Below are 15,601 nucleotides of genomic sequence, written 5' to 3'. Positions count from 1 at the left end.
CTAGTGCTAACTAGATTACAAAACCACCTGCTTTACAAAATGCCTTTCAAAGTTTATGACCTAAATGAGAAGTTTTGCGTTGGATTATATTTAACTGAAATTGTAGACAACTTAATCTAGAAGCTAACCATGATATTTTTATAATACGAATGGTTAAAAACATTGAAGGACAGGAATCATTTATCTGGATTTTATCTGCAAATTTACTATTTTTCTTCTATTATTTTCCAAGGCAATGCTTTGACACCTATAAGCCAATGTACAAGGGCAGTGGCTCTCCTAGAGGCCACTGCTTCCTTTAGAGTCCTCTCAAATGGTGGCCATCTTATCTCCTACTGTCGTCCTTCTATCGCTGGTTCTAAGCATGGGTAAGTGGTCTCCTTGCTTCTGGTTGTTACTTCCAACCATCCTTTCTCCTCCAGCTTTGAATCAGATGTCATCAGATTGTATCACCCACTATCCCTTCTGGTTAAAGTTCTATTACCCACTATCCCTTCTGGTTGAAGTCATCTACTGACCCCTTGGTCACTCCTCTATTTCTAGGTGATTTTAATTCTTTTCTAACCTTTTCTCTCACATCTCTTAATCCTTGGTAATTTCAGAGTATACTTATATGATCTTTCTTATAACTTGGGCTTGTAGTTCTTTGAATTTCTCTCCTCTAATCCTTTGACTCTATATTATCTCAGTCACTCACTCCCATGTTCATTCTCTTGTACTTATTTCTGTCAATAGGTGCAACACCTTTCAAATCTCAATTTTAATTATCTCACTCTGTCCACCACCTCCCATCTTTCTAGCTCATAACCTGCAGTATTGCAACTCTAACAATCTTTTGACCTCATCTGGAGCTATAATCTGAGCCCCTTACTTCTCTGTTATATTCTTTACTTCACCAGCTTCAATCCCATGGTCAGCTATTAAAAATGCTCATTTGTATACACTCTCAACTCCTTTGCACCTTTCTTGTTTGATCACAGTTGTATGGTTAAACCAAAATCTTGATTAAATGCAGTTGTCCTTCTTACTACATGCCTGTGTCCATCAGCTGAACATGGCCTGAGAAAGATGTACATAACCATCTTGACCCATCTCACTAGACAATAATGTTCTAGAAGCTTAAGTGAGTCCTTAATGCTGCATGAAAGTCATGCTACTTTTCCACAATCCATATACTCGTTCTCGCTTTTCCTAGATGACTATTTCCTATTCTCTTCTCTCTCCTCAAACAACCAATCCTTTCTCCACTCACACTCTCAGATCATGGTCTTGCTTCCTAAATTACTGAGATATTTGAGGTCATCAGAAGAAAAGTTCCACAAGCTCCCAACACCCAACTACCTACCTATAAAATTTGTCCTTTCTCTCTGGTCCTCCACCTTCCCTCCTGTTACCTGCCTGGACACTATTTACATTAAAGGTGGATAATTTTTTGTTGGGGGCTGTCTTGTGCATTAGAGGATGTTTAGCTGCATCCTTGGCCTCTGCTTACTGGACGTATACCCACAGCTGTGAAAACCAAAAATGTCATCACCAAATGTCCTCTGAGGGGAAATATCATCTCTAGTTGAGAACCACTGCTAGAGGTGAACTGTCCATACTCCTAGCTATTTGTGTATTAAAATGCTTCATTTCTTGCCTACCCAAGTCCATGATTCTAATAATCCCTCCCTCCCCCCATTTATCTCATATATCATCAATTTTATCTCTTCTGGTTCAGTTCCTTCAGTAAAAGACATGAAATAACCTACTGAAACAAATAAGCAAACCCCGCCCTGACCCAAATTTCCCTCAACTACTACCTCATTCCTCTATACCACATTACACCAAAGCCCTTAAAGGAGTTGTCTGTATTTGCTGTCTCTAATTCCTCTCCTCTCATTATTATTATTTTTTTAAATTGTGTTTCATTTTTTAAGTTTTTGGCCTCCCCCACGGCATGTGGGATCTTAGTTCCCTGAACAGGGATCGAACCCACGCCTCCTGCATTGGAAGGCAGAGTCTTAACCACTGGACTGCTGGGTCTCTCTCATTATTTTTTAAACCAATTCCAGTCAGGCTTTTCCCCACCTTCTGATGAAACTATTTGTCATGCTTACTACTGGCCTCCATATTGCTAAATCCAATGGTCGATTCTCAGCCCTTGTCTTATTTGACAACATAACACAATTTAATATAGTTGATCTTTCCCTATTTCTTTGTTCACTTGGCTTTCAGGATGTCACACTCTGCAGACTTTCCTACTACCTTATGGCTGTAAGAAACCACAGGAGAGTGCAGGTGATGACAAATTTAGAAAATTTGTGAGTATAGACTCATTGTGTGAGGAACCTAAGGTAAAGACCCTAAATACGAAAATTAACCATGCTAATGGAGATTATGCTTAAGATTCTGTCTTTCACATATCTAAGGACAATCCAACCTATGGCTGTCATTGTGTATTCACTCCTATATCTACATCTCTTGTAATAGTACTGGTAAATTAAAGGTGCTTAAAAATTACTTGTTGAGGGCTTCCCTGGTGGCGCAGTGGTTGAGAGTCCGCCTGCCGATGCAGGGGACACGGGTTCGTGCCCCGGTCCGGGAAGATCCCACATGCCGCGGAGCGGCTGGGCCCGTGAGCCATGGCTGCTGAGCCTGTGCGTCCGGAGCCTGCGCTCCGCAACGGGAGAGGCCACAACAGTGAGAGGCCCGCGTACCACCAAAAAAAAAAAAAAAAAAAAAAAAAAAAAAAAAAAATTACTTGTTGAAAAAAGAAATCTGATTTTGAATAAATTACCAACATGGGATTTAGTTACTTAGCTCTCCTGAAAATTTTGTTTAGAAACTGTTCCCTATGTTCCACTAGTGGCATGAATATTATTTACTGAATGATTAAATAATATACACTTGATCTTAGCCAAAAGGCCGAGAAGCGATTAAATAATATAAATGTATTCTACTTACAATAATTCCCCATAAAGAACATCCTGTTTTGTAAGTTATAGGTTCATATGTTCCAAAGACTCCTTTAATTTGTCCTATATACAAAATCAATAGGAGATACCACATGAAAACACTAAAGGTTCCAATCATAATCTGGATAGCCTAGGAGAAGAGAATGCTATTAGTATCAAAACCATGTAATTTATAACATAATTCCAAAAAGTGCTGACTATGAGAAACACTCAACATATTTACAAAAGATGAAAGTAAAATAGAAATGCACTTAACCATGAAATTTCTGGATTGGTTAGTCCAAAAAGAGGGCCCTTACCAGGAAGTACTGAGGTTTACCAAGTAGGAATCAGTCATACTTGGAGCATCAGACTGTTCAATAGTAATTCTGGTGAATTCTCCCACAGAAAAGTTGACAATCTGACTCTACTACTAGCTATCCTCCCTACCTAACAAGTAATGACATGACAGGAGAACACTGAGGTTACTTCTCTCCTTCAAGGCACATTTGGTACGGATCTTTTTTCACAAGCATGCTGAGGTGAGGTAGAGTCAACACAGAGATACAAAGAATACCCAAAGTAGACTTCCTTGCACAAAGTCTTCCTATTGGTAGGGGAGAATTATTACTCAACTTTAATTTGTAAAAAGACAATTATAATCCCAGTAAATATGTATCAGTAAATTTCTGAATTTATATGTAAACTGATATTTCAACTATGAATCACATCTTTAATTACTCTTTAAAAAATATCAGAGGAGGGCTTCCCTGGTGGCGCAGTTGTTGAGAATCCGCCTGCCGATGCAGGGAACACGGGTTCGTGCCCCGGTCCGGGAAGATCCCACATGCCGCGGAGCGGCTGGGCCCGTGAGCCATGGCCGCTGAGCCTGCGCGCCCGGAGCCTGTGCTCCGCAACGGGAGAGGCCACAACAGTGAGAGGCCCGCATATCACAAAAAAAAAAAAAAAAAAAAAAAAAAAAATATCAGAGGATACATTATCTTCACTTTCATAAACTTTAATAGGAAGCTATTTAATGTTTTAACTTTAATGGTTCCAGTTCTTTGTAGAGCAAGTAATCTATGAAACACATAAATGCAATTGGCTCATATTAAAGATATGCTTTAGAGAAATTTTTTTCATAGAAAACCCACTTTTTTGGGGTAACAAACTTATGCATTTAGATTCAGATTTTAAGGTTTCCTCTGAATCAAATTTGGAAAAATGAAACTATTTACAAAGGTTCTTTGGATCTGACTGGGATAAAATCCTTTACTAGATCTCAAAATCCTTGAGAGCCTGGACTTCAGCTGTCCCACTGTTGTCACCAGCCTCTAACATGGCGCCCAGCAGAGAGCAGGCACCCAGTAAATACCTCTTGAACAAGCACATCAGTACAAAGAACATTAATTCCACATGACTTTCTGTTAACTATGAAAGGAGTGAGTGGCCTTGAGAAATAGTGTCTACTTTTATATGGATTGCAGCTTTTCTATATAAAACTATGATATACCTAAGTAGCCAAATCTTGTAAAAGGCTCTTATAAGAAAGCAAGGCTGCTAGTATCTGGAGAAGGACAAAATGACTTTTCTAATTTAAAAAGTATTCTTAACCTAGAGCCAATGAATGGGATCTAGGAGGTCATATGCTTCCCTTTCCACACACATAAATGAGTGCAAAGGATTATGATATGTATATGAGTCTGGGGAAAAGATTCAGAGTTTTCTTCCTATGCCCAAAGAAGTCTGTGACTTGAAAGAGGTTAAGAATCTCTGCTGAACAAGTCAGGTAGGAGACTTAGACAACTGGTCTACATGGTAGCCAAATTCAAAGGAGAAGTTCACATCCAGTGGGAAAAATTTTTTTCCCCCTCAGAAGTGATCTTTGAAATTCCTTGGTGTTTATTAAGAGAGCTAGATAAACTCTGTCTATACTTTAATAGAAAAGACAAATTAATAATAATAGTCCTACTGCATAGACATCAATATACCATCTCTCTCACAGTTAAAAAATCTCTTTTTCTTTTATTACTTTTTTGATTTATCTATTACTGTGTATATTGATTTAGTCAGTACACATATCTAAGCACATATTTGTTTATAAAGGGCAATGAGATCAAATTTGTAGAAGGCTATCAATATTTTTTTTAAACCCCCAAACTTTTACCCTTTTGACTTAACCAAATCTGCCGCTCTCCAGATTCAAGAATATTCCTTATTAAATAGAAATAGTGCATGATACTGAATTTAGTTAAAGTGAAGTCTTACTTACCCCTAAAACAAGAGAATCTGCTGTAGAGACTTTTGAACAACACGCACATAGAGCCATACTACCAGCATTGCCTCTAGATGATTATGTCTCTGATCTTTGGCGATATTTTTATTAGCAATCATCTACAAAACAGTACAATACACATATACACGCTTTGCTCAAAAGAAAGTACTTAAGATCATTTCTTTTCTTATGGTTTTGCGACCACCTCCCCAACCTCTGAAGCAATCACTTTTCCATGGCTTAATTGTTAGAGACAATTTGTATCCTCCTGTTCTGAATAACAGTCTCCATAACTGAAAAGCCTCCCTCTATGACTAAAAAATATTGGTATATTACAGATACTTTCTCTGAGTAGTGAACAGTGTCTCTGGATGATAAAGTATAAAGAACACCTAAGGGATAGTGTTAGAGGATTTTCAGTAAAGCTGTTCACCGTTCAGTTGCAGTTCATAATCAATTCAGTGTAACTCATAATGCCATGTTTGCATTTTTAAAACCAAATTCGTGGACTTAAATTCATCATGGGTTTGTGATTTTTTTCTGACACATACTTGCTACCTAGTTCTTCTTTCTATAAGATGACCTTTTCCTCCATGAGACAACTTATCAAAGTTGCTTCCACAATCCTAAAGGTTCTTCCTGTTTGTTTTTTTTTTTCCTGCTATTCCTGCATTTCCCCCTGATGTTTAAATCACCTTCTTACTTACGTGAACATTAAAAACTTGGCTAATAATTGTATCCCCTTCTGGGATTTTATCCACTTTTGAATCTGAAATTACACTGTTTAACATCTTCTAACATGGCACACTTAGGTCAATAACATGAGTTACACCATTTAGCCATCCAGGTGGTCATGTAATGGATGATCTCAAAACTTGAGCCTCGGACCTTCCAGAAACGAAAGAGGAGTTTGACTAAATGATCTGTCATTCGCCGCACCCTTAAAATCTCATGATTTGATTATTTGAATGAGTCTTTGGTTTCTAAAATTGATTTCCTGAATGTCTCTTAATTCTATAAAGTGTAGAAACAGAAAAAGCTAGGTAAGAATACAAGAGCCCGTGAAAGCAAATAGAGAACACCATTTGTTAATAACTGAATTATAACTAGTAAGCTTTATATATTCAAACATCACCTTTGAGAAATACCAAAGAAAGGCAACCAGGGTTAATAGGCAACCAAGATTAACCACTCTGTCAGGTTTAAAGACATAGAACTACAGAATTCATATATAGAGTAATGAAGAAAATTCATACCTAGATTGCTATTATTTGTCACTTCAGATAAGAGGAAAATAAGAAAAATAGTAAGCCCTTTTGTGTATATAGAAAAAGTCTTTTCACATTCATCGTTTACGGTGGAAGCACCATGAGTACTTGGGAAGTAGAACATTTTAGCATCACTATACTTTCCATCAGGCTCCCACCAAAACCACCTCGGATGAAGTACTCATTAAAATACTAAGAGGAAAAGTGTGTGTGTGTGCTTAAAATCATCAATTTAATTGATAGTAGGAAGAAACTAATAAATGCTACAATATATTCCTGCAATAAATGATCGTTCGAAGTTAAAAAAAAAAATTCGGCATTGGGTTACTCTACAACCCAGTTAAAAACCAAAAGTAGAGTATAAAAATAAAATTAATCATGTATTTGTTTTTATTTTCTGGTGATCCCATCACTAAACCAAAAAGCAGCTGCAGGAAAGCCCCAAGCCCTTATTCTCAACCCTATCCTCACTCCCCTAAACTTGCGTTACATAGAAATTCTGGAACAATCACAGAGAGCTAATGTCTAGAAACCACTTCTCCATCTTTAGCATCTTCAGCAGGGGTGCAACTCATTGTCTTCAGAATAAAGGGCAAATTCTTCGGCAGGGCCCATGAAGGCCTTCATGAATTGCTCCCTGCCCACCTTATCGGCCTCATCCTGGCCACTCCCTCAGTTTCAGCCCTAACAGGGGCCACAGCAACCTTCTTTGGGAAGCCTCCTCTGCCTCATAAGCCTGTTAGATACTCCTCTCGTTGACCCCCTAACATTCTGTGCGTACTTCCTATCAGGGTGTAGTCTTAACTTCTGATTTTCAGGACTGGCTTCCAAGTCAGTGTGAGCTCCCAGAAGTCTAGGAATTCATTTCTTTGTGTCCAGGGCCAGTCCTGCACTGCAACCAAGAGACTCAGACTTTATGAAATAAGCTACAATGAGATATCACCTCACACCAGTCAGAATGGCCATCATCAAAAAATCTACAAATAATAAATGCTGGAGAGGGTGTGGAGAAAAGGGAACTCTGTTACACTGTGGGTGGGAATGTAAATTGGTGCAGCCACTATGGAGAACAGTCTGGAGGTTCCTTCAAAAACTAAAATTAGAATTACCATATGATCCAGCAATCCCATTCCTGGGCATAGCATATATCTGGAGATAACTCTAATTCGTAAAGATGCATGCACCCCAATGTTCACAGCAGCGCTATTTACAATAGCCAAGACATGGAAGCAACGTAAGTGTACATCAACAGAGGAATGGATAAAGAAGATGTGGTGTGTATACACACACACACACACACACACACACACACATATATATATATATATACACACACTATGGAATATTACTCAGCCATAAAAAAGGATGAAATAATGCATTTGCAGCAACATGGATGGACCTAGAGATTATCCTACTAAATGAAGTAAGTCAAAGACAAATATATGATATCATTTATAAGGGGAATCTAAAAAAATAATACAATTCAACTTATTTACAAGAGAGAAACAGACTCACAGACATAGGAAGCGAACTCTTGGTTACCAAAGGGGAAAGGAGAGGGGGAGGGATAAATTAAGAGTATGGGATTAACAGATACACACCACTATACATAAAATAAATAAACAACAAGGATTTACTTTATAGCACATGGAACTAAATTCAATATCTTATAATAACCTATAATGGAAAACAATAAGACTCTGTACGCCTGAAACTCAACACAATATTGTAAATCAACTATAGTAAAATTAAAACAAACAAACAAAACAAAAAGACTGGTCGGGCAGGTGGGTGGGTGAGTCCAATCCCTGCAAAGGGAGGGAAGGAAGAGACAAGAAAAGGCGGGTGAGGGTGGGGAGGCATTGAATTTGGTCTCCATGCCTCGCCGGGGCTTTTAACACTTAACAAACCCCGAAAGCAAAGCGACATCACTACTCCTCATTTTACTTGTTCAAGGTCCTTTCGCCCTCCGAGGTCCAGGTCCTGGCTAAGGGGGGGTTCCTTGCGGCGACCGAAAGCGATGGTGCTGCCCCTGAGCATTCGTCCATACTGGGTCCTTCCACCAGTGCCCAGGCCCGGTGGATCTCTGCTGGCGGCGCGCTCAGGCCCAGGTCCCAAGACCCTGCCCAGCCGTCATCAGGGAGAGCGCAAGGTACCCAGGACCCAGCCGGCCCTGAGGCTCCTCGGGTGGCGCACGCTTCCAACGGCACAGCTGCGATCCTTGCGCGCCTGCGAGGGAACGTGGTGTTGGGGGAGGGGGAGTGCGCGTGCGCAGACTCACTAGCGTCTGGCGGGCCATGTTCTCAGAGCCGAGCCGACTAGCGCGCTGGGTGTCCCCAGGAATGGCTGCTCCAAACCACCGTTTCTCGTATTTGCCTTTCTGGTGCGTTTCTTATACATACATCCGCTGCAGAGCGACCAGAATCTCTGATGAAAAGTCAGTCCTTCACCATTCTCAAGAAAAATTTTGGCCACAAATGCACTTTAGCAGGTTTACATATTGAAAAACGCAAGTAGCTGAGTCATGGACTCTTTTTAAACGTTAAGTAGTCAAAGAAGGAAATTAATGAAGAGACTATTTAGCAAGACACCGGAATGACCTTTTGATCCACCTGCTGAGGTGAGTTTAGCTTTCAGGTTATAGCTGGCATCAGCTTTCTATTGGATGTGGACAGTAGTTAAAACAGTGTTTATGAAGAGATGTGTAAAGAAGTAGGGGTAGCAGCAGCTAGAAGATAGAGAAGAGGCAGATCTGGGAAGGTGGGAAAACAGCGAACTCAAGCCAACGATGTAATCTGAAAGTAGAGATCACCCTGTTATGCAACCATTATGACTTAGGCATTAAAGTACCAGGAGAGCACGTGTTCCTGCAGCTCCTGAACGTTGTGAACTGTAATTTATTCCAGGAACATTTATCTTGGCATTTTGGAAGTTCAAAGTCAGGTTTGGGATGTAAATATTTAGTGGAAGATAGCCAGTGACCAAAACATTCAGAAAGAGAAACTGACTTTTATAAAGAAATTGCCTAAGTGCCGCTAATACCCTTTGCCAAAGCGCAATTACAGGTATGTCTTAAAGCTGCCAAGATCTTTTATTATTATTTTATAGCCTGAAAATCAGTTATCAACTCAATAACTTTATCTTTAGCCCCACGGCTAGCTTCCTTACCTTGTGACTCTAAAGCCTCCTCATTTACAAGAAAAAAATATGCCAGGGTCTCCTAAAACCTTGACATTTTGTATTGGTCGGTGTATCACTGAGGGTTACCTGTCTATGAGCAGAGAGAGTTCTGACACCATTAAGCATTCTGTGTGCTAAAGAAAGAAGAACTCCCTGGAATGTGTCTTCAACCTCAGGACTATGGATTTAGTAGAAACGAGAGTCAGTTCTGATGAGATGGTGCCCTATTGTAACTTGCTGCCATGACTGATGGATTGATTGTGAGACAAGTGAAGTATCTTTTCCTTTTATTTAAGGTTTAGCCAACAGTCTCTGGAAATTATCTTGGATTTGATGATTTTCTTGGATGGGGGTTCAAATATATATTAATATTTATTCGGTGACTACGAATATATATTCATTCACGTGTATTCAGTATGAACACAGGTGAGAAGAGACGAGCGAGTCAAACTGCCAGGCACTCCAAGTTCCTTGGTACTTCTTAATTCCTCTGATGATATCCCAGATCGGTAGGCCAACCTTACTTTTCTCTGTCCCTGTAACCTGGACTTAGAAATTCAGAATTCATTTATTTTTAATTTTTATCCTTCGGTCCTCAATAATTTTGCGTCCTTCAACAATGAAGAGATAGTCATGGTTTGACATCCCATTTGACTTTTAATCTTTGTTGTCGTAAATTTTTCTCCATGCAGATTATGTTGTTAATTTCCCTTGAATTGGTTCTCAGGATACAAAAGACATTCTAAGGAGATGTGGTGAGACCACCATGCCTGATATAATGCTGTTAAAACCATTGTTGGGGATCATTACAAGGACTCTGTAAGCGCTGATAAAATATCTTGTCCAAATTGCTACAGGGAATTTTACTTATACTCAGGAGAAAACAGATGCTTCCTCTCTGCAAACATCAGACTGTTCTAGTAAGAAAAATGGAAACAAATCTCTGTAACGCTGGGCCACCGAAGCAATTGAGTTTATTGTAGAAGTGCCATATGTATAAATATTTATATAAATTAAATATATATGTATGTATACACATACATGCACATATATACCTATGTAGTAGATTTAAGTTTTTATATATTTCACCCTTGAACAAGGTGAGGGACCCCCACACAGTCAAAAATCCACCTATAACATTGTAGTTAGACCCCCATTTCCATGCTTTGGCATCCATGGATTCAACCAACCACAGACTGTATAGTGCTGGATTGTATATTTATGTATTGGGAAAAAAATCTGTGTATAAACGGACCCATGCAGTTCAGACCGTGTTGTTCAGGGGTCCACTGTAGTTTAAAAATTAGTTTTCTTTTTTTCCTCCACATTTACCATGTCCAGGCAATGTTATATGGCTAGCAGGTGTTTAAAGATAAGCTAAAATACATTAAAATTTTGAAGAGTTTGTTTGAGCAAACATTGATTCGAAGCTGATAGCACCAAACCGAAAGTGGCTAGAAGCACTCTGCCGACAGGAACTAGGGGAAAGGTTTTTATAGAGGAGACACAGTAGCAAAGCAAGGAAATTATTTGATTGGCTATAGTTTAAATGGTTGCCTTATTTGGGAAGTCTAGTTGGATGTTTATGATTAGCTGTTCTTAAGTTTCGTTTTTGAGCACGTTTACTCTGGTCTAGGTTTCGGTTTGCTGACGTAGGCTACCAAGGCATCAAAGCCACCCCAGTCTAATGGGCTTCTTGTTTAATTACTTTAACACATTGTCTTATCTTACTTAAACTTTCCAATATGCCTATGATGTACATACCATTGTTAGTCATTATTATTATTCTTTTTAAAAATTTATTTATGTATGTATTTTTTGGCTGCACCGAGCAGCCTGCGGGATCTCCGTTCCCCGGCCAGGGATTGAACCTGGGCCACAGCAGTGAAAGCCCTGAATCCTAACCACTAGGCCACCAGGGAACTCCCTGTTAGTCATTGTTTTAACAGCTGAGAATACTGAGGCTGGGGGAGGTTAAGGGTCTTGTTTATGTTCACAGCTTATAAATTGGAGAGTTCTGATTCTAACTCCAGCAGTCTAGCTCCAGAATCTGCACCTCACCTGCTTTCTCCAGGCCTCCTTCAGGAAGAGCTCTGCCCAGGACTGTCATGAGAATGCCTGAAGAATTCTGTTGGCAAAATCACAAGGTCTAGGGATGGTTCTCAGCTCTAGTCTGCATGTACTGCACTGCCCATGCTGCACTTTTACGGTTCCATATAAAATTTAGGATTATTTGTTCTATTTCTGTGAAAAATGTCACGGGTATTTTGATAGGGATTGCATTAAGTCTGTAGATTGCTGTGGGTAGTATGCATATCTTAACAATATTAACTCTTCCAAACCAAGAACACGGCGGGATATCTTTTCATTTCTTTGAATCATCTTCAATTTCCTTCATCAGTGTTTCATAGTTTTCAAAATATAGGTCTTTTACCTCCTTGGTTAAGTTTATTTTTAAGTATTTTATTCTTTTTGATGTGATTTTTTTTTTTTTTTTTTTTTGCGGTACGCAGGCCTCTCACTATTGTGGCCTCTCCCGTTGCGGAGCACAGGCTCTGGACGCGCAGGCTCAGCGGCCATGGCTCACGCGCCCAGCCGCTCCGCGGCACGTGGGATCTTCCCGGACCGGGGCACGAACCCGTGTCTCCTGCATCGGCAGGCGGACTCTCAACCACTGCGCCACCAGGGAAGCCCCAGCATTAACTTTTGATTGTTTTTTCTTGAAGTATCTTTTACCTGTTTTATAGTAACTGCCACTCTCTTTCATTCCCCTCCTGGTTTTCTTTCCTCCCTTGTTTCATTTCTTTCCTGCTTCATCCCTCTTATGGTTTCTTATCTACTCGCCCAACAGAGTCAAGAGTTGGCGCCATTTCTCCAGCCTGGAAAATGGAACACTGCAGAGAACCCACGCAGGTAGACCAGCCCCACCGTTGATGCCCATTGATTTGAGTGAAGAAATAGGTAAAGATGTGTCAGTGGACTCTCTCCATTCCTTTGGCACCTCTCTGCTTTCTGTCTTTCTGTTCTCCAAGCTCTGAGGTGGTCTGAGATACTTACTTGGATATTATTAGTACTTTTAAACTTCCTTGTTTCAAACCAACCTGTCTCCTATCTTTATTTAATTCCAAAGTCCTTTTACCATTGACTCTTCTACCCTAAATGGATACATAGCCCCATTGGTAAACTTTGGAACATGCTGTGCTTTCACACTTTCCTCTCCTTTGTACTGGGAAGCCTTTTCTGAAACCCCCAAACCTTAAGTGCTCATTTTCTCCAATGTCTTTGCACTTTTTGATATTCATTAGTGCAGCCTCATATTGCCTTTTAATGCCTTATATGTTAACTAAACAAAATTGGAAAATACAGATAGTAAAAAAACAAGAGAAAGAAAAGAAAGCATCCGTAATGCCACAACTCAATGGTAATATTTTTATTTAGGTTTTTAAACGTTTGTATGTCAATATGTAATTCACATAGAGACATATGATTTTGAAAATCACCCTATTAAGATCATGTTGTTTAGCTTAATGTCTTTTGAACACCTTTTTCATGTCAACAAATATTTATTATAATTCTTTTTTAAATTGAAGTATAGTTGACTTACAATAGTATATTGGTTTCAGGTATGTAACATAGTAATTTGATATTTGTATAGATTTAACTCCATACAAAGTTATTCTAAAATATTGACTGTGTTCCCTGTGCTGTACATTACATTTTTAACAGTGGCATTTTTTGGAAGTGTCCTGTTACGTTCCAATTATTTATCTTCAGTCCTGTCTCACAGGTACAAATAAATGTCTTGCGGGCAGAGATCCTTGGGGCAGGGCCAATGTCTGTCCCCATCCCCACCCTGTGTTCTGTAGTGTCTCAGACGTGGTAGACTCATTAAATGTATGTTGAACAAGTTATGGTGAATATAGATTCCTCTTCCATGTTTTTTTTGCCCTTATGTAAAATGGACAGAAAAGATACTGAAGATTTATTAATGCTTTGAGCTTTAGAAAGTGACAATTTCAGGCAATAATACTGCTCAAAGGCTGAAGGTAATTTAGAAAACAGGAACTCAACTTTGTTTTAGAAACACCACAGAATCCTGGTGACTCATGATTGGTGTGATTCATGTTATCCAGGCAGCAGAAAGAGAACAGTAAAATGATTGGTGTTTTTTTTCTTTTTTTGCATTAAATTAAATTAATTAATTTATTTAACATCTTTATTGGAGTATAATTACTTTACATTGTTGTGTTAGTTTCTGTTGTATAACAAAGTGACTCAGCTATACGAATACATATATCCCCATATACCCTCCCTCTTGTGTCTCCCTCCCACTCTCCCTGTCCCACCCCTCTAGGTGGTCACAAAGCACAGAGCTGATCTCCCTGCGCTATGCGGCTGCTTCCCACTAGCTATCTGTTTTACATTTGGTAGTGTATATATGTCCATGCCACTCTCTCACTTCGTCCCAGCTTACCCTTCCCCCACCCCGTGTCTTCAAGTCTATTCTCTACGTCTGTGTATTTATTCCTGTCCTGCCCTTTGGTTCTTCAGAACCATTTTTTTTTTTAGAGTCCATATATATGTGTTAGCCTATGGTATTTGTATTTCTCTTTCTGACTAACTTCCCTCTGTATGACAGACTCTAGGTCCATCCACCTCACTACAAATAACTCAATTTTGTTTCCTTTTATGGCTGAGTAATATTCCATTATATATATATATGCCACATTTTCTTTATCCATTCATCTGTCGATGGACACTTAGGTTGCTTCCATGTTCAGGCTATTGTAAATAGAGCTGCAATGAACATTGTGGTACATGACTCTTTTTGAATTATGGTTTTTCTCAGGGTATATGCCCAGTAGTGGGATTGCTGGGTCATATGGTAGTTCTATTTTTAGTTTTTTAAGGAACCTCCATACTGTTCTCTATAGTGGCTGTATCAATTTACATTCCCACCAACAGTGCAGGAGGGTTCCCTTTTCTCCATACCTTCTCCAGCATTTATTGTTTATAGATTTTTTGATGATGGCCATTCTGACTGGTGTGAGGTGATACCTCATTGTAGTTTTGATTTGCATTTCTCTAATAATTAATGATATTAAGCATCCTTTCATGTGTTTGTTGGCAATCGATATATCTTCTTTGGAGAAATGTTTATTTAGGTCTTCTGCCCGTTTTTGGATTCGGTTGTTTGTTTTTTTGATATCGAGCTGGATGAGCTGCTTGTAAATTTTGGAGATTAATCCTTTGTCAGTTGCTTCATTTGCAAATATTTTCTCCCATTCTGTGGGTTGTCTTTTTGTCTTGTTCATGTTTTCCTTTGCTGTGCAAAAGCTTTGAAGTTTCATTAGGTCCCATTTGTTTATTTTTGTTTTTATTTCCATTTCTCTAGGAGGTGGGTCAAAAAGGACCCTGCTGTGATTGCACAAAAACAGAAATATAGATCAATGCAACAGGATAGAAAGCCCAGAGATAAACGCACATACATATTGTCAACTTATTTTTGATAAAGGAGGCAACAATATACAATGGAAAAAAGAGAGCCTCTTCAATAAGTGGCTTTGGGAAAACTGGACAGCTACATGTAAAAGAATGAAATTAGAACATTCCCTAACACCATACACAAAAATAAACTCAAAATGGATTAAAGACCTAAATGTAAGTCCAGACACTATGAAACTCATAGAGGAAAACATAGGCAGACAACTCTATGAATGGTGTTTCTTTAAGCCCAGAATGATCTCTCTTCTGGTGACCTTCCAGACACACCTCTATGCAGTGAATCTTACTAATAAGACTTCTGCATTGTTCTGTCTCCTTCCTGGTCTTATAACTGTGTGGTTGGCACCAATGGTGATGTGACTGTGCCATGTATTATTGTGATTCTTATTTCTTCAACCACTCTATAGCTTGTAAGAAGGCAGGAGCTGTAGTATCAT

General features: G+C 39.2%; 2 protein-coding genes across 9 annotated transcripts in view; one reads left to right on the top strand and one right to left on the bottom strand.

Moving 5' to 3' along the window:
- The window catches only part of MS4A13 (membrane spanning 4-domains A13), a 29,925-nt gene extending 26,838 nt beyond the window's left edge, over positions 1-3,087 (bottom strand). The window contains exon 1 of the mRNA XM_059069138.2: positions 2,947-3,087. Coding sequence (XP_058925121.2) covers positions 2,947-3,075 — 129 coding nt within the window. The 5' untranslated portion in view covers positions 3,076-3,087. The remainder of the gene's footprint in view (positions 1-2,946) is intronic.
- Positions 1-15,601, top strand: part of TCN1 (transcobalamin 1) — a 317,931-nt gene that overhangs the window by 82,793 nt on the left and 219,537 nt on the right. For 4 of the 8 annotated variants that reach the window (XM_067037302.1, XM_067037304.1, XM_067037301.1 and 1 more), the window contains exon 2: positions 12,511-12,620. The exons of 3 other annotated variants lie outside the window; for them this stretch is intronic. The gene's annotated coding sequence lies outside the window, so the exon portion shown is untranslated. The remainder of the gene's footprint in view (positions 1-12,510; positions 12,621-15,601) is intronic. One more of the 8 variants, XM_067037305.1, reaches the window with a different exon arrangement.

Source organism: Kogia breviceps, chromosome 7, assembly GCF_026419965.1.
Source record: "Kogia breviceps isolate mKogBre1 chromosome 7, mKogBre1 haplotype 1, whole genome shotgun sequence".
NCBI lineage: Eukaryota > Metazoa > Chordata > Mammalia > Artiodactyla > Physeteridae > Kogia > Kogia breviceps.
Note: the sequence above shows the minus strand (reverse complement) of the source record. Positions and strands in the feature narration are given on the sequence as shown.